This window comes from Colletotrichum higginsianum, chromosome 8, assembly GCF_001672515.1.
Source record: "Colletotrichum higginsianum IMI 349063 chromosome 8, whole genome shotgun sequence".
NCBI classification, from domain to species: domain Eukaryota; kingdom Fungi; phylum Ascomycota; class Sordariomycetes; order Glomerellales; family Glomerellaceae; genus Colletotrichum; species Colletotrichum higginsianum.
The window spans coordinates 4,197,376-4,215,000 of NC_030960.1; the positions used below are offsets into that span (position 1 = coordinate 4,197,376).

At 55.7% G+C, this 17,625-nt stretch overlaps 4 protein-coding genes across 4 annotated transcripts; 2 read left to right on the plus strand and 2 right to left on the minus strand.

The window, feature by feature from the left end:
* Nucleotides 1–559: 559 nt before the first annotated feature.
* Nucleotides 560–1,906, minus strand: CH63R_12220 (Major facilitator superfamily transporter; the record flags this gene model as incomplete). The annotated part of the gene is made up of 1 exon (XM_018307194.1): nucleotides 560–1,906. The coding sequence occupies one exon, from the start codon at nucleotides 1,904–1,906 to the stop codon at nucleotides 560–562; it is 1,347 nt and encodes a 448-aa protein (XP_018154035.1).
* Nucleotides 1,907–3,343: 1,437 nt separating this feature from the next.
* Nucleotides 3,344–4,767, plus strand: CH63R_12221 (Salicylate 1-monooxygenase SalA; the record flags this gene model as incomplete). The annotated part of the gene is made up of 2 exons (XM_018307195.1): nucleotides 3,344–3,863; nucleotides 3,935–4,767. The coding sequence occupies 2 exons, from the start codon at nucleotides 3,344–3,346 to the stop codon at nucleotides 4,765–4,767; spliced, it is 1,353 nt and encodes a 450-aa protein (XP_018154036.1).
* A 1,595-nt stretch (nucleotides 4,768–6,362) lies between these two features.
* Nucleotides 6,363–14,427, plus strand: CH63R_12222 (Beta-ketoacyl synthase domain-containing protein; the record flags this gene model as incomplete). The annotated part of the gene is made up of 2 exons (XM_018307196.1): nucleotides 6,363–7,001; nucleotides 7,141–14,427. The coding sequence occupies 2 exons, from the start codon at nucleotides 6,363–6,365 to the stop codon at nucleotides 14,425–14,427; spliced, it is 7,926 nt and encodes a 2,641-aa protein (XP_018154037.1).
* A 1,969-nt stretch (nucleotides 14,428–16,396) lies between these two features.
* On the minus strand, nucleotides 16,397–17,345 carry CH63R_12223 (Short chain dehydrogenase; the record flags this gene model as incomplete). Its single annotated transcript, XM_018307197.1, has 2 exons — nucleotides 16,397–17,193; nucleotides 17,288–17,345. 2 exons carry the CDS (start codon nucleotides 17,343–17,345, stop codon nucleotides 16,397–16,399), a joined length of 855 nt encoding a protein of 284 aa, XP_018154038.1.
* Between the last annotated feature and the right edge of the window lie 280 nt (nucleotides 17,346–17,625).

Below are 17,625 nucleotides of genomic sequence, written 5' to 3' on the forward strand. Positions count from 1 at the left end.
ACTTGCTAGGACTGACAAAACAAACCTTACCATTTAGATCAAACCTTAACGCTTGTAGGTTTGAAGAACAAAGCTTAACCAGACGAAACTGTTTCCTAACCACCGCGCCGGCAAGCCAAATGAGTGGGCTATTTTGACAATGACATCAAATGTTCGTCACGACGAGTCATTCTAATAGAAATTCGTGGCAGAATGATGGACTGCTCGCTCTCGCATTTTGATAGCAGTATGACAGAGTGTGTTCATGTCTAGATCACTTGTCTTCATGATATATTCGATCTTCACGACAGTCTTATCCAGGTTACAAGGGATCTTTACTCTTGACTACAAGTTTATCTGGAAAATGCCGCTTTTTACTCGTTGATGCCAGGTCGCCGGAATGGTCTATTGAAATGAGTCATGTATACCTAGTCATGGTCTGGACCAGCCCTCCTTGACGTGATGTATCGGGAGTGAAATATGAAAACATAGAATGAAAGACGTCCTAATATCCCAGCAGAATTAAGCTGGAGCCCAATCTTTACTCCAAGCCGAGTCCATACCGTCGTACACCAAACTCTCATGCCTTTATGCGGATTTTCCATCCGGTGTTAGAAATGCGGATCGCGGCGTAAATCAGCCCAGAGGCGAATGAAGCCATGCCGCAGTACACCCATAATCCGGTCCACTGTAACGGCGCAACGGAGCCGAGGATAGCTCCTGCACCTGGTGCCCCGGCCAAATACCCCAGGCTTGACATGGAGTACCCCATGCCCATGCGTGTACCGATCTTGCTCTTGTCTTTGGTTAGGCGAGCAAAGCAGACCGGAGGCATAGATGGGAAAACACCACTGAGAAAGCCGAGCACGACCGCCATGGCGATGATAGCACCCTCACTGTGCACGGCAGTCATGCACAGCGCCGCAGCTCCCGTAATGAACATGAACGGTGCGAGGATGTTGAACGGGCCGAGGGTATCGGATATAAAGTTGGGCAGGATTCGCCCCGCACACGAAGCTGCGTTGAAAACCGACACAATGTAAAAGCTCATGGGACCGTCGAGCAGCTGTTCGTTCTTCCCGAAGTAGCTGATGTACGTGTTGAGAATGAGTACGCTGGCGGAGCCACACATGGTGCCGGCGACAAATGTCATATAACGCCCGTCTTTGAAGGCCGTCCAGTCGACAAACGAGCGAGGCCTGCCTGGCTTTCCGCGTGCCTTCATGGCGAATAGAGGCACCATGAGAGTTGCTAGTGCGATGAGACCAACAACCCGAACAGCCCAGGAAAACCCAACGTGGTCGACGAGATGATAGAGCGCGACGGGGTAGACGAGCCCGCCAAAGGACGACCCCGATGATGCGATTCCGGCCGCGAGCCCAAGATTCTTGTCGAAGTACTGCGGAAGCGTCGAGATGCACACAAGGAAAAGACAGCCGGCTCCAGTCCCGATCAAGAAACCCTCGGCGAGGAGCACCTCCCAGTACGGATGGCAGAAACTGAGAAGTACGTGTCCCACAACGACACAGACGGTGCCTATGACCAGCAGCACCCGCATATAGCCACGGTCGTAGACGGGGCCGGCCCAGAAGCCCGTCATCATGGCAATGCAGTATTGAATCGCCCCGATCCAAGAAATGTTGGATGAGCTCTGCTTGAATAGTGTGCCGGATTCGTATGTTGTCTGGAAGACGCCAAATGCGCTGAGGATCCCCCACGAGTTGAAGAACAAGAGGAACCCGCCGACGACTTGCATCCAGGCAACGAAACCGCCATCTGGTTTGGCAGCGGGCTCAGGTGTCGGCGTGGCTTCGGGGTCCAATGCTGCGGCTTGGTGCTGGACGAGGTCGCCTGGGGGCGAAGAGTCCGTTCGCTTGGGCTCGACATTGGTGTCCTTTTCCGTGAGATGAATTGGGGAAAGTGACATGAAGGGCAAATTTGATGCGTCGAATACACAAATTTTGGTTTGTGTCGACAAGAGAATAGGGTAAGGGTCAGTTGCTGTGAAAGACGAGTCTAGCTAGAGAGAACAAACTTTGGATGGCAAACCAAGTTAAGTACTGACATTGAATGGTCGCAATAACGGCCGACCCTCGGAATGATCTCCGAGGCAGGAAGGACTCTATCTGACGATCATAAGGTACGGGCGTCTAAGGTGGGGACCGGCGACATTCGCATGAACGGCTTCCCACTGCCGGGCCACACTGCCGGACTGGACTGCCGGACGCCACTATCGGACGCCTCGGACACTGTCTGACGCCGATGACAGACTACACTGTCGGACTATGAGTCCGACAACCCCGTGGGCCTGGCACCAACGGCCTCACAAGCAGCCCGCGGCCGAAAGACTGTTAAGCCTTCGTCCTTCCTTTCGTTAGGCATCAGTAAATATTGTTAGTAGAACAATATCACTTCACATCGCTGGAATGATGCGCTGTATGTACAGTATCCCATCTGTGATACTCACAGATGCCTGGACTTGATTAAACTCAAAATTGCGGCTGCTGCACCTCCTACGGTCGGAGATAGCCTGGGCTTTGGAACGACTAAAAAACAAATCCGAAAAAGTTAATGAATACTAATACCCACCTCCATACCGAAAGATTCATCCTTGTTTACCTCATCCATCAGGTGTGTTTGAGGGTCAGTAATCAAGCAGGGGGCGACCGCATCTCTACGGTTTACCTGGCTTGGATGCAAAGCTTTTGCCTGCAACCCCAATACAAACAGAAACGTCCTGACTAGTGAATAGCCGACAATTCTACACTTTCTGACAACGAACGTGTCGTACCACTTAGGTTTGGAGGTCGCAGGGGTCTCGACGTAACTTTGAAAGAAAACCTTAACAGTCACCTAATATATCTCGACCGGAGTCATAACGTTTTAGTATAAACCTTACGATTTTGGAGATCTGAGGGGAAAAAATCTGGACCTCGAACGAAGAGACAGTTGGCCAACTCTCAATTTTCTGGCCACAGGATAAACATCCAGCCAGGATCGCTTCCAGTAGCTGAGGTCCTACTCATGAAAATTAGCTTTGTTTGAAACATTCACTTGATGCTATCTCGCCCTCTCATCCTGCTTGATACGGCATGGCAAACCGTCATCCAGACACACGAACAGGAACATCCTGACTGGCAGATGGCCGATGACTCTGATACTACACGGTACAGAGCTTGCTACGGTGTACTACGATACCGAATTCAACTGATATCTCGATTGATTGGTAGTCTCACATCATGCAATAACAGAGAGAGACTATTTCAGCACCGTTCGGCCGGAGCGTGTTGTTCTCGAACTCACACACCACAAACCACTCAGAGAATCTTTGACTCCTCCACGGTATACCAAAATTCAATTCAACATGGAACCCGTCACCCAAGACGCCGCCCCTCTTTCCGTCGCCATCGTCGGTGGGGGCATCGTGGGCTTCATCCTCGCGGCTGGGCTTCACAAGCGCAACATCAAAGTCCAGATCTACGAGCAGTCCCGCGGCCCGCGTGAGATCGGGGCTGGTGTGGCATTCACAGGCGCCGCCCAAAAGTGCATGCGGATGATGGACCCCGCCATTCTCGAGGCCCTGTATGGCAGCGGCTCGATGCCACTCAGTGACTGCGGCGGGCACGACTTCTTGCGCTGGCTTGATGGTTACACGCAGCCTAACAAAGACGAGCCGTACTACGAGATTCCTCTCTGCGCGCTCGACGCAGGCCCGAGAGGCTTCGAAGGCGTCAGGAGAGACATGCTGCTCGAGTCCCTCGTCAAGCTTCTGCCTTCTGAAGCTGTTTCCTGGAAGAAGCGCCTCGTCGCCATCGAGGAAGCAGAACCAGGAGCCAAGCTCACGCTCAAATTTGCGGACGGCCACGTGGCCCACGCTGATGCAGGTACGCAACTGTTCACCAAACCTCCTCAGTCTGTCATTGCAGCGGTCTAACATGATCTGTTTTGTGCACAGTCATCGGCTGCGATGGGATCAAATCACGGGTCCGCGAACTGATCCTGGGAGAGGGAAATCCCGCCTCCTATCCGCACTTCGCGCACAAAGTAGCGTACCGCTGCCTCTTGCCCTATGACGCCTGCCACAAGATCCTCGGCGACTGGAAAGGTCGTAACTTCCACATGCACATCGGCCCCAACGCGCACATCATCCACTACCCCGTCGCCAACCAGACGTTGATGAACTTTGTGGCTTTTGTCAGCGACGACAGCGAGTGGTCGGACTGGCAGCAGATGGTGGGCACAGGCTCGCGCAAGGATGTCGAAAAGGCCTTCACCGGCTGGAACCAGACCGTTAGCGACCTTGTGGCTCTGCTGCCGGACGACATGATCAAGTGGGCGTTGTTCGATTCCTGGGACTATCCCGCGCCGTACTATAACAAGGGCAGGATAGTCTTGGCTGGCGATGCCGCGCACGCGAGCAGCCCCCACCACGGCACCGGGGCAAGCTGCGGCATTGAGGATGCTCTGTCCCTGAGTGTCCTTCTCGACCAAGTCGCCAAGACAGTGGCAAGAGACGGTGTATCGGCAAGGCACGAGGCGCTGGAGACGGCGTTTGATGTGTTCGACAAGACCAGACGCACCAGAACACAGTGGTTGGTCAACAGCAGCCGCAGGGTGATTGATCTTTTCCACCAGGAGGATTGGGCGGTCCCCGAGAAGCGAGTCAAAGCCGAGACGTGCTTTGAGGAGCTGAAAGATCGGTCGTTTAAGCTATGGCACTTTGACCCGGAGAACATGGTCAAGACGACCATCGAGGAATACACCAAGCGTGTAGGAGCCACCAAGTAGTCACATTCTCTGTATGTTTATAGAAGACGATCATTTAACTGAGAGCCGCATAAATCGTGAGAAATCAGATAAACGATGATCCTTGAGTTTTAAATTGGGCTGAGACTGATTCTTGGCAACACGTTCAGCTGCCAAACCTCGTCGTTGGCAAAACCTCTTGGCAAACGTTTTTGGTTGGCGAACGCCGCCCTTGGCAAAAGATGGGGTTCGTTCGCACCAGATGGGATGGAACTACGGACAAACTTGGCAAAGTAAATTGCATCAGATCTCGAATTTGGGGTCTAACTGCACCAACAGGCCTACTTTCTTCACCTTTCCTAGTCACAGCTCTCGGCTATCCCAACAGAGGGCTCCAAGAACGGACTTGGGAGAGAACAACACCCCCATTCGAGAAGAGCACATTTTCACTTAGCTGCATCATTCATTACACTCGTTTAATTCAATGTTAGAATAACCTTTTTCCATTTGTTTCTACGGAGATTCATCTGCCAAACTTAATTCTGCCGCTGCGCTATCGTACGGAAACAAGTCAGATCCATGCGGCCCGAGATCCATCCATACGGGCCGACGGAGGTGAGCTCTGATCGATTAGCAACACCTGGATCCCAAAGTCTGTGCTGAGTCGCTTCATTCCGTCATTCCAACTGACGCTAGGAAGCTGCTCATCAGATCTTGGAAGCCGGCCCTATTACACGTTTGACATCGAACTTTCGTTGTGTGTGTGTGTGGGGGGGATGAATCGCGAATAATTAGATCATGACCATCGTGAGTCCACGAACGGCATACTTTCCGCCGGAGTCTGATATGTTGCCAACGGAGCTGCACCTGAGCCTCGCCTGAGCCTCTCTGTCAAAAATGTATACTTCCCGCCGGGCCCCGCTCCGTTGCCACCGGATCTGCGCGTAAACCTGTCCGCTGGAACTGTAACCGGATACTAAACACTGAGTGAAGAACGACCCAGAGAGTTTTGCAAACCCGAGAAGTTTGCCGATGCTGAACTCTTGAAACAGAAGGATGGCGACTGTTCTGATTGGACAAACTGGATGGAACAAATCGCAGTTCGAGTACGCGATGGCGACGTCACGTTGTTCCCACGTGCTTGCCCCGTCCTAAATCAACAAAAGTAATCCTGTGATGGCAGTATAGTTAATCAATGATTTGCAGGAACCGTCTGCAGTGAAGAGGTAAACCAAACACTGCTATGCTTATGTAATTGCCTGTTGTTTGCCTTCGTGACGATATGGCGTATTCCTCGAGGAATTCGAATAGTGGCTTGATGATACTCGTTCATAGTCCTCCAGATCACCAAAAGTGGAATAATGACTTGGTTGTGATACCAGAGCGGTGGGGTTCAGGAATGTTGTATGAATCGAGCGTGTTTCGCCAAAATCCCTGGAAACTACCCGTATGTGCTGAGTCTGGAGTCAGGATAGAGTCATGATGGCCAAAGACATGTGAAGCATCTATAGGTTAAATACCTCGGAATTCCACACGAAGAATGAACGAATGCTCTCTTCAGCAGCAGTCCTCTACGGGTCATTCTACCTTTCAACACTGCCTCCTCTAAACACTCAATTCAACGTGGTCGTTCCATCATGTCTTCTTTTCAGCAACTTGTTGAGAACTCTCAAGTGCCGAGCCTGCTGCTCTTCGGCCCACTTGCCCTTTCTTTCGACCAGGGGGCCCTCGACAGGCTATGCGAGGTAGTGTCGGGAAATGCCGAGTATAGCTGGATACTCGACACCTTGGCGAGCCTCCCTGAGCATTGGGAATCCATCACTGCTTCGATCCCAAGTCTCAAACAAGCCGACCCGAGACTGAAGAAGCAGTTGCAGGATATGCGAGACACCTTTCAAGCATCCAAGTCATGGCCTGATACGGGCTATCCTTTGCCCAATACCCTTCTCGTGCCCCTTGCTGTGGCCTATCAGATGACACAATACGCAGCCTTCATCAATCACACGGCCGGCTGGACAAGACTGGCCTCTGCAGACACAGAGACACTCGGTCTATGCACGGGGCTTCTGAGCGCCTTCGCTGTTTCCAGTGCCGGAGGCAACAAGGAGCTTTTCGCCAAGTATGGCGCCGTTGCCATGCGTCTCGGCCTCCTTGTAGGCATGGTCGTCGACGAACAAGACTCTTTGGAGCCGGCTAGATCCATCAGTGTGGCATGGAACTCAGCCGACGGCGGGGAAGAAGCCAGGCGAATTCTGGCGCTGGACGAGTTCCAAGGTGTAAGTTACAACATCGCGAGCCAACACCGTTCCCACCACCCAACCAGCATACACATACCCGGTTCCACCCACGCAACTCGACTCTTGTGAACTCAACAGTTAAAGATCCTTTGCTGACTGGACCATCATATCACTACAGACCTACATCTCCGTCTACTTCGATGAGACACGCGCCACCGTAACGAGCTCGCCCACAAAACTCCGGGCCTTGCAGCAGAGGCTAAGAGAGTCGTCGCTCATTTCATCAGAACTGGCCCTCGTCGGGCCGTTCCACGCCAAGCGCAACCTCGGGTGTCTGGACGCTCTCTTGGCATTCGCCGATAAGCATCCAGAGTTCCACTTCGCCGACACGAGGAAACTTGCCTTTCCCACTCGGTCAAACAGAGATGGATCCATCCTCGGTCAGAACATCCTGCATCACGAAGCACTCGAGTCCATCCTGGTCCATCCACCACAATGGTGGAAGACGTTCAGTGCCGCCAAAGACGCCCGGCTGCGTGTTGATACCGGCAGCAGCAACAACAACAACAACAACAACAACAACAACTACGTCGTTTCGTTTGGACCAGAGCGATGTGTTCCACCCTCACTTATGCGTCCGCTCCGGCAACATGTCGTACACCTTGCCGATCACGATCGTGCCCTGTTCAAGGCACTCCCCAGACACATTGCCGACTCCGACATCGCCGTGGTGGGCATGGCGTGCAAGGTGGCCGGCAGCGACGGCCTCGAGGAGTTTTGGGACCTCCTCTGCAACGGAGAACCGCAGCACCAGGAGCTCAAGGACCAGCGGTTCAGCTTCCAAACGCCGTTCCGTCCGGCCGACGCCAAGCGCAAATGGTTCGCCAACCTGGTCGACGGGGCCGATCACTTTGACCACAAGTTCTTCAAGCGAAGCCCCCGCGAGAGCGCTACCATGGATCCCCAGCAGCGCTGGATGTTGCAGATCGCCTACCAGGCTGTCGAACAGTCTGGTTATTTCAATGCCGTCAGCCCCGAGAGGTCCGTTGGCTGCTACATCGGGCTCCGAGGAAACGACTACTACGACAACGTTGCCTGCCACCCGCCCAACGCATTCACGGCGACGGGTAACCTCCAGGCCTTCGTCGCCGGCAAGATCAGCCATCAGTTTGACTGGACGGGGCCGGCCATGACGATCGACACGGCTTGTTCGTCCTCCCTCGTCGCCATCCACCAGGCGTGCCGGGCCATCATCGCTGGAGACTGCAACGCTGCTCTTGCGGGAGGCGCCCACATCATGACGAGCCCCTTGTGGTTCCAGAACCTGGCCGGTGCCTCGTTTCTGAGCACCACTGGCCAGTGCAAGCCGTTCGATGCTGCGGCCGACGGCTATTGCAGAGGCGACGGCGTGGGCGCATTGTTCCTCAAGAGGCACTCCCAGGCCATCGCCGACGGAGATCAGGTGCTGGGTGTCATCCCAGCAACCGCGGTACAGCAGAACCTGAACACCACACCCATCTTCGTCCCCAACGCGCCCTCGCTTTCCGATCTGTTCAGTTCCGTCACCACCCGAGCTGCCATCGCCCCCTCCCAGATTAGCGTTGTCGAGGCTCACGGCACTGGAACTGCGGTTGGAGATCCCGCCGAGTACAACGGCATCCGAAAGGTCCTGGGCGGGCCCGGCCGTGATAGCCCCTTGGTCCTTGGGTCCGTTAAATCCTTGGTGGGACATACTGAATGCGCTTCTGGTGTTGTGTCGGCAGTCAAGATCCTTCTCATGCTCCAAAAGGGTATGATCCCGCCGCAGGTGAACCTCAAGACCATCAACCCTGCTCTCGGAGCGTCACCGAGGGACAACATCCGCTTTGCAACCAGTCTGGAGCCCTGGAACGCGGACTTCCGCGCCGCTCTGATCAACAACTATGGCGCTTCGGGCTCCAACGCTTCGATGATCATCTCTCAGCCAACTGGGAAGAGAGCGTTGGACTCGCCTGCCGTTACAGGCAGATACCCGTTCTGGCTCACTGGCGCCGACGATGCTGCGCTCATTCGGTATGCCGGGGCCTTGGACACGTTCCTGAGCCGTCAGGACGGTCAAGAACACGCATCCTTGTCAAACGTCTCCTTCAACGTCGCCCGCCAGAGCAACCGTCAGCTCCAGAGGGCACTGCTCTTCACCGCCAAATCCGTGGGTGACCTCAGGCAAAGGTTGACCGCGTTCGCGGCGCGAGAGAGCTCCGCGGTCGTTCCAATCGATCGACCAGCGGCAAAGCCGGTTGTTCTTTGCTTTGGAGGGCAAACCTCGACCTTTATCGGTCTAGACAAGGATGTGTACGATCGAGCGGCAGTGCTGCGGAAGCATCTCGATGAGGTTGACGCCAGGGCTAAAGCTATTGGTGTCGAGTCCGTCTTCCCGGCCATCTTCGAACGGACACCCATCACAGACACGGTGGTGCTGCACACGACTTTGTTCGCGTTCCAATACGCCTCCGCAAAGGCCTGGATCGAGTCCGGCGTCAACCCTGTGGCAGTCGTGGGCCACAGCTTCGGAGAGCTCACTGCGCTTTGCATATCGGGGGCGCTTTCTCTTGACGACACCCTCAAGATGATTGTTGCCCGTGCCAGGCTCATCAGAGATTCCTGGGGAGCCGAGAAGGGCGCCATGATGGCGATCGAAGCTGATTTGAGCGAGGTCGAGATGCTTCTTCACGATTCAGCCCAGTCGTGCCCTGCAGTGACACCCGCCACGATAGCTTGCTACAACGGACCCAGAAGCTTCACGCTCGCCGGATCTGTTGCCGCAATCGACGCCTTTGCCGACACCATCTCGAAGCGCGGCTCCTCGGCATTCCGGACCAAGAGGCTCAACGTATCCAACGCTTATCACTGCTCTTTGGTCGACCCGCTCACGGACCGCTTGGAGGAGAACGCCCGAGACCTGAATTTCCGCGAGCCCGTGATACCTCTGGAGTCGACCTCGCGCCTCTCGACCATGACCAAGACGCAATCAAGCTACTTCTCAGAGCACATGCGCTCGCCAGTCTTTTTCCACCAGGCCGTGGAGCGACTCCACAAGCAATATCCCTCGAGCATTTTCCTCGAGGCTGGCTCCAACTCTACCGTCACGTCCATGGCCGGCCGCGCGCTTGGAAACCCAACCGACTGTCACTTCCAGGGGATCAACATTACATGCTGTGACGATGGTTGGGACAAGCTCACGGATGCCACGGTCAATCTTTGGAAAGCCGGCCTCACTGCCAACTACTGGGGACACCATGCCGCACACACCTCTCAGCACACGCCGTTGTTGCTTCCTCCTTATCAGTTTGAGAAGTCGTCACACTGGCTGGAGCTCAAACCGGTTGCGCCGGCTGTAGAGGTGGTTGTCAGAGAGACTGCGCCCGAGGTGGTTCCCAGGAGCCTGATAAACTTCACTGGCTACCAGAAAGAGGGCGACAACAAGCCTTTGGCTCGATTCCAGATCAACACCGCCCTGGCCGAGTATGAAAAGACACTTTCCGGCCATGTGATTGCCCAGGAAGCCCCCATATGCCCGGCTACGATGCAGACTGGCTTCGTGCTCAACGCTCTGTCCAGCTTGAAGCCCGAACTGTCGAAGCTGGTGCCGCAGACGCATGGTGTGAAGTTCCTGTCACCCATTTGCCGCGACCCGGGAAGATCCCTTTGGATTGACGCGGTCGAGACGAAGGCCATGACTTGGGAATGGTCAATCTACAGCACAGCACGCAACGGGAACGGCCAAAAGACGATGCACACCTCGGGCCAGTTCGAGTATTCCTCGGTTGACAACAACTCCCTCTTGGCGGAAATCTCGCGCTATGAGCGTCTTTTCAGCTATCAGCGGTGCGTCGAGCTCCTGAACAGCAACAGCGTCGACAACGTGCTCGAGGCCCAGGTCATCTACATGCTCTTCTCCAACGTGGTTGAGTACGGCGAGGAGTTCAAAGGAGTCAAGAAGCTTGTAGGGAAGAATGACCAGTCCGCCGCCCACATCGTGCGTCTGAACACGCAGAACGAATCTTGGTACGACGCCCACCTCGCCGACACCTTCTGCCAACTCGGCGGCATCTGGGCCAACTGCATGGCCAACGACCGCCTGTCCGGCGAGGTCTTCATTGCGAACGGCATCGAGCAGTGGGTGCGCTCGCCTAGGGTATTGAAGCAGCCCTACCCGAGTGCTTTCCATGTCTACGCGACGAACGCTCGCACGTCCGACCGGGCGACCCTCACGGATGTCTTCATCTTCGACGCCGCGGACGGATGTCTGGTCGAGGCCATCCTCGGCATTGGATACAGCAAGTGTCCCAAGGCGTCGTTGCAGAAGCTCCTGGCTCGCCTGACCGCTGGAGAATCAGGGGATGCATCTCCTGCCAGCGTTGAGAGATCCGCTCCCGTGCCGCTCCCGGGCACGACGACCGAACCACCAGCTCAGCATCAAGAGGCTGTCTCAAAGCAGCCCAAGCCAATCCAGGTCGAGAAGCCAAAGCAGGCGCCCAAGATTGATGTGATGCCCCGGGTCAAGGCCATCTTGGCTGATCTGTCCGGGCTGGAAATGGAAGAGATCAAGGACGACAGCCAACTCGCCGATCTGGGAATAGACTCGCTCGTGGGCATGGAGATGGCCCATGAAATCGAGGCCGCGTACGACATCACACTCCCCGAGAACGAGCTCATCGACATCCTAGACCTGCCTGGACTCATTGCGTGTGTCCAAAAGGCGTTGGGTGGCGGCAGCGCGGCCCTCGGGACTCCTAGGAGCCCTGCAGACAGCACCGATGACGATTGGCAAGATGGCGGGTTGAGTGCCTCGGACACTGACGTATCAACGCCGCCAAGTTCGCCCGACATCATGGAGGCCGACGTCAAGAGAGGCGGTAAACAGGTCATGGACTACGCAAAGACCTCGCTCCTTGCTGTCGACAAGGTCATGGATGCCTTCAGCGACACCAAAAACCTGACGGATGGGAGAATTGCCGAGCAGGGGCAGACGGCATACGTCGAGGGCGCACTCCCCCGCCAGACAGAGTTGACTATTGCCCTCACCCTCGAGGCCTTCGAACACGTGAGCCAGTCGCCGCTACAGAAGCTCCGATCCGGTGAAACGCTGGATTTTGTGCCTCACAAGAAAGAGCAACGACCTTTGGTCCGGCATCTGTACCGTATGCTGGAGACGGAGACACAGACCATCGTGGTCAACAGCAACGACACCATCACTCGAACGGCAGTGCCTTTCCCAAAGATCAGGTCCAGCGAGGCCGTCTACCAAGAGCTCATGACACGCTTCCCAGACCAGAGCACCGCCAACAAGCTCACCAAGTACGCCGGCACCCACCTTGCCGAGGTCTTGAGCGGCAAGACGGACGGCGTGAAGCTCATTTTTGGCTCTGCCGAGGGCCGTGAGCTCGTCTCGGGTTTCTATGCCGACTGGCCACTGAACCAAGCCCTCTACAAGCTCATGGACGACTTCTTCAACGCCCTGATTCCCAGGCTCGACATAACCCCAGGCAGCGGCCCGCTTAAGATCCTCGAGATGGGTGCCGGCACTGGCGGGACCACGAAGCGACTGCTGCCGCTGCTGGCGCGTCTGGGCGTGCCTATCGAGTATACCTTTACCGATCTTGCGCCGTCCCTCGTGGCCGCTGCGCGGAAGAAATGGGGCAAGGAGTACCCGTTCATGAAGTTCCGGACACACGACATCGAGAAGGTGCCCGCTGACGACCTGATCGGGACGCAGCACATTGTGCTATCCAGCAACGCCGTCCACGCCACTCATAGCCTGGTCGTATCCACAGGCAACATCCGCAAGATGCTTCGGCCGGACGGCCTTCTACTAATGCTTGAGATGACGCGCACGCCCTACTGGGTCGACCTCGTATTCGGGCTGTTTGAAGGGTGGTGGCTCTTCGAGGACGGGCGCTCGCACGCGCTCACGCACGAGGACAGGTGGCGCAAAGACCTTCAGACAGCCGGATACGGCCACGTCGACTGGACCCAGGGCGCCACGGCCGAGAGTGAGATTGAGAAGCTGGTCATCGCCTTGGCGGACCCGGCTTCGGTATCAGGGTACGAAACCCATGCCCGCACCAGTGTTTCTCTGCCACGCGAAAGCACACCCGCTGACTGTGCTGCTCGACAGGCTGTAGTGGACCGGTTCGTCGCTGAGCTGGTCGAGGACTTCGATGCGGCAACGAGAGGGGATTCCGCGTATCTGGGGATCTCTGCGCCGCCAACGCCAGGCACGACCGTTCTCATCACCGGCGCCACAGGAAGTCTTGGGTCCCATCTCGTGGAGGTTTGTGCCCTGATGCCCTCCGTGGCTCGCGTTGTTTGTCTCAACCGACGCTCCAAGGAAGAGAGGGACCCGGCGAACCGGCAACGACAAGCGATGGACGAGAAAGGCATACCCCTCAGCGGACAGGCCGCGGCCAAGATGGTCGTCTTGGAGGCCGACCTGTCCAAGCCGCAGCTGGGTCTGACAGAGACCGACTACGCCCAGCTCGTCAGAAGCACCACCCATATCGTCCACAACGCCTGGCCCATGTGTTTCAAGTGGTCCGTCAAACGCTTTGAGCCGAACATGCAGGGTCTGCTGAACTTGCTCATTCTTTCACATCATGCGGCGGACCACCGTCGCCGGCACGGAAACCCGGGATTCCAAATGACGTTCCAGTTCATCTCGAGCATCGCGGTGGTGGGCCACTATCCCTACCGCACCGGAAAAGCAGCGGTGCCCGAGGAGCGCATGTGCTTCTCCTCCGTACTGCCCACAGGATACGGCGACGCCAAGTACGTCTGCGAGCGTGTGCTCGACGAGACGCTGCACAGGGACACGGATCGCTACCATGCTATGAGCGTGCGACTAGGACAGATTGCGGGGTCCAGCAAGACCGGGTTCTGGAACATGACGGAGCACGTGGCCTTCATGCTCAAGTCAAGCCAGACGCTCAAAGCACTGCCGGACTTTGGCGAGAAGGGTGTCATGAGCTGGACGCCGGTAGATGTCGTGGCGCAGACGTGTGCCGACCTGCTCTTCCAACCCTCATCTGGGCATGCAAAGCGGGAACAGTCCTGTCATCCGATCTACCACATTGACAACCCGATCCGGCAGTCGTGGAGTGACGCGATTCGGGTTTTGGCGAAAACAATCACACCAGGCGCCTCTCTACAGGTTTTGCCGTTCAAGGAGTGGACACGGCTCGTCAGAGAATACACGCCGCCAGCGTCCGTTGGCAAAGAGAAGCCCGGGCCCGAAATGAAGAACCCGGCAAAATTGCTCATCGACTTTCTTGAGGACGACTTTGAACGCATGTCTTGCGGTGGCGTGTTGCTTGGTACAGCTCATGCGAGGGAGCACTCGAGGACGCTGGCAGGGTTCGGCGCAGTGAGTGAGGAGTATCTAGAATTGGTAATCGGGAGTTGGCGTCAACGGGGTTTCTTAGAGTAACAAGTTAGATGGAGCATGGTCGATACAAGAGAGCAAGCATTGGTAACAGGGAGTTGGTATCAAATCGATTTCTTAGAGTAACAAGTTAGATTGAGCATGGTTGATACAAGAAAGCTAGCATTGGAAATAGGGAGTTGGCGTTGAATGAACTTTTTTAGAATAACAAGTTAGATTGAACACCGTCAATACAAAAAACTTATTGGCACTTTTGCTTCCCGCAATGATTCTCTATGAAGTATGAAAATGTTGTACCCCAAAGCTTGAGAGGTTCAATGAAGCGATATGCAGGACTCGAGCCTGGAAGCCATTGGCGGGCCTCTCTTGGCTCTCTTTTACTTGCCACACGAATCACTGTCCTGTGTATAACATAAACGAAGATCTCCAAAGCAACGTTTTCTTCGGAGAATTGTTTGCAAGTATCCTTGGCTTAGGCAGTCAATCTATGTCTTGTTTCAGGCTAAATTGTAAGTGCTGTGGTGAAGGGGGAAACCCCCCCCGATGCCACATATCAAGTGGCTAATTACGACTTGACGATATGGGAGTATTCAGAAGCGTTGTATGCTACGAACAGCAACGGCTCTCAATGTCAACAGCCGACTGCGCCAACGTGAACAATGTGAGCCCGATGTTAAAAAAAAAAAAAAGATCGTAATCACAGACTTCCCTTGTCCTTCTGGACAGCGAGCGCTTGCTTGCTCGCTCAGAAACAGGAGCTGTTCGCGCTTCATCACCAAGAGAAACCGACCGGCCCCCAAAGCCATAGTGTGGGGCTATTGCGACACAGCAGCGCTGCGGTACGTAACAAGAAGCCTCCCCTGCGTCAGCAGCACAAGGGTAAAGCACTGACTCGTGAGGTTACCTTGAACGGCAGTCGGCACAGATATGATCCATTCGATAGATGAAGGCAAGCTTGAGTGGTTGGTAGAGCGTATCCTTCTTCGCTGTTGAAACAGCAAAATGGAGGCAGTATAAAGACCAAAGAAGCATTGGTGAGGTCTGTTATATCTACTCGATGTCTTTAAGGTGCAATCAGATGAGCATTTTCCTAAGCAGAGGCTTCAAGACCAGCTTTCGTCACCATGGATCTTTTGAATGGCAGATTATAGGGCAACTTCCATCCCTATGCCCGTTCAGTACATTGATTCTGGAGCCGGCTCACGGAGCCCTTGTCACGTTGCTCGCGTACGGTTGGATCCTAGACAACTGATAGACACCTGATTGATGCCTTCATAGCGCACCGCTGTGGACGGCTACATAAGCCCTGTCGGGTAGGATCCACCGGTGTCCGGATGAGGAGTGTTTCGATGGTCGTGAGGATGCGATCGACAAAGGCTGTCGTAGGAGCTCGTACGATGATTCAGTTGATCGACTGTCTACTAGTTCCCCATGAGCTAGAGGCTAGAGCTCACAAGGGTTCTTGATAACTCGACAACTTGCCACTGCCTATTCGAGCGGTGTGTGCCATGTCAACTTAAGCATCACGGGTGGCGCCGCACTCACCCGCCCCTACAAATTGAGGACTCGGGAGACAACAGAAAGGAGAAAGGGGGGGTGGACCAGGCCATCCTAGTCTCTTTGACCACCGGCTTAAGCGATGCTGAAGAACTGGCTAGGGTGCTAGGATCCTTATGCCGGCATTGATATCTCACCAATCGGAACCCCTGTTCCAGGGAGCAAGGCAAAGAGTCTGTTAGTCCCAAAAATGGTCTGATGCTCCGACAATTCCTCCAGGCAAATTACACGAGCTGTGGATTTCCTCGGCTGTTACCCCTCGCCGCCTGTGATCAGTGATGAGTTGGAGTGAACGGAGTTTCTGTATTCTTTCAAAGGGTCTTTGGGCCAGCCCCATGTCCCTGTCTACTTCAAAACTCTGCTACAACATCATGCCTGAAATATGAGACCATCTTCGCTCCGAAACACCTGGCAATGCAATTACCTTCCCGCTCCCTCTGCCTGTGAACCTCGCCGCTTAACGAACGAAAGCGCCGCCTCCGCTGGCACCGACAAGGTTGCCCGTCATCCATCCGCTCTCCGGCAAGCAGCAGACTCCCACAACGCCGGCGACCTCCTCGAGGTAGCCGGGGCGGCCGCCGATGCTCTGGGCCAGGTCGAGCACCTCCTGGCTGTCGACGCCGGGCCTGGCCTTGGCGAGGGGCGTGAGGATGTTCAGCGGCCGGAGAGCCTCGCGGGGCTCGTCGGGCAGGCTGGAGTACAGCCCCGTGTCCATGGGACCGGGGGCGACGGCGTTGACCGTCGCCCTCTCGGCAAGCTCGCGGGCCCAGACGCGGGTCATGGCCTCGATGGCGCCCTTGGTGCCGGCGTACGACGTCTGCCACCAGACGCCCCAAGTGGTGGTGGCGCTGGAGATGTTGACGATGCGGCCGGAGCGGTCGGTGGGCAGGTAGGGGAAGGAGGCCTTGACGAGCAGGGCGGGCGCCTTGCAGTTCAGGTTGAAGGTGGCGTCGAAGAGGTCGAGGTCCAGCTGGTCGATGCCCTGGGCGTTGACCGTGGCGGCGTTGTTGATGAGGATGTCGATCTGGAAGCGGCCGTTGGCGTCGGTGAAGTGAGCCTTCGCGGCGTCGACGAGCTGCTGGGGAGCCTCAGGCTTGCTCAGGTCGGCCTTGACGGCCAGGGCCCTGACGTTGTACTTGGCCTCGAAGTCCTTGGCGAGGGCCTTTGCCGTCTCCGTCGACCCGTCGGTGGCGTAGTTGATGACGACGTTGGCGCCTCTGCTGGCGAAGTGCTCAGCGACGACGGCGCCGAAGCCTTTGCGAGTCCAGTCAGTTCCAGTGTCACATCTCACTCTCGTATCCTATCCGGACCATGTCATCACCCGGGACTTAAGGGCCAAGGTACATACTTCGCGAGGCGCCAGTAATAATGGCAAGCTTGCCCTCGAAAACCCTGAAAGGAGCCATTTTTTACTCAGATGTCAGAGGAAGACAGAATAATCATCAATGTGACGTGGAGGCGGGGGGGAGGATGGGATGTTGTTCCCCCCTCTCCACGTGACGAAATGTGCGCCTTTATATATTGTTGTTGTCTTCGCCGGCCACATGTCCCCCGTTCTCCTGGCCTGCAATTCACGCCCATTGTCCACTGTCCACAATGCCCGGGTAAGTTCGACTGGTCAATGCCCCCCGGGCCGCATGGTGAGTGGATTCCGAGCAGGAGTCCAGACCAGGGGTAGAAGCAGGA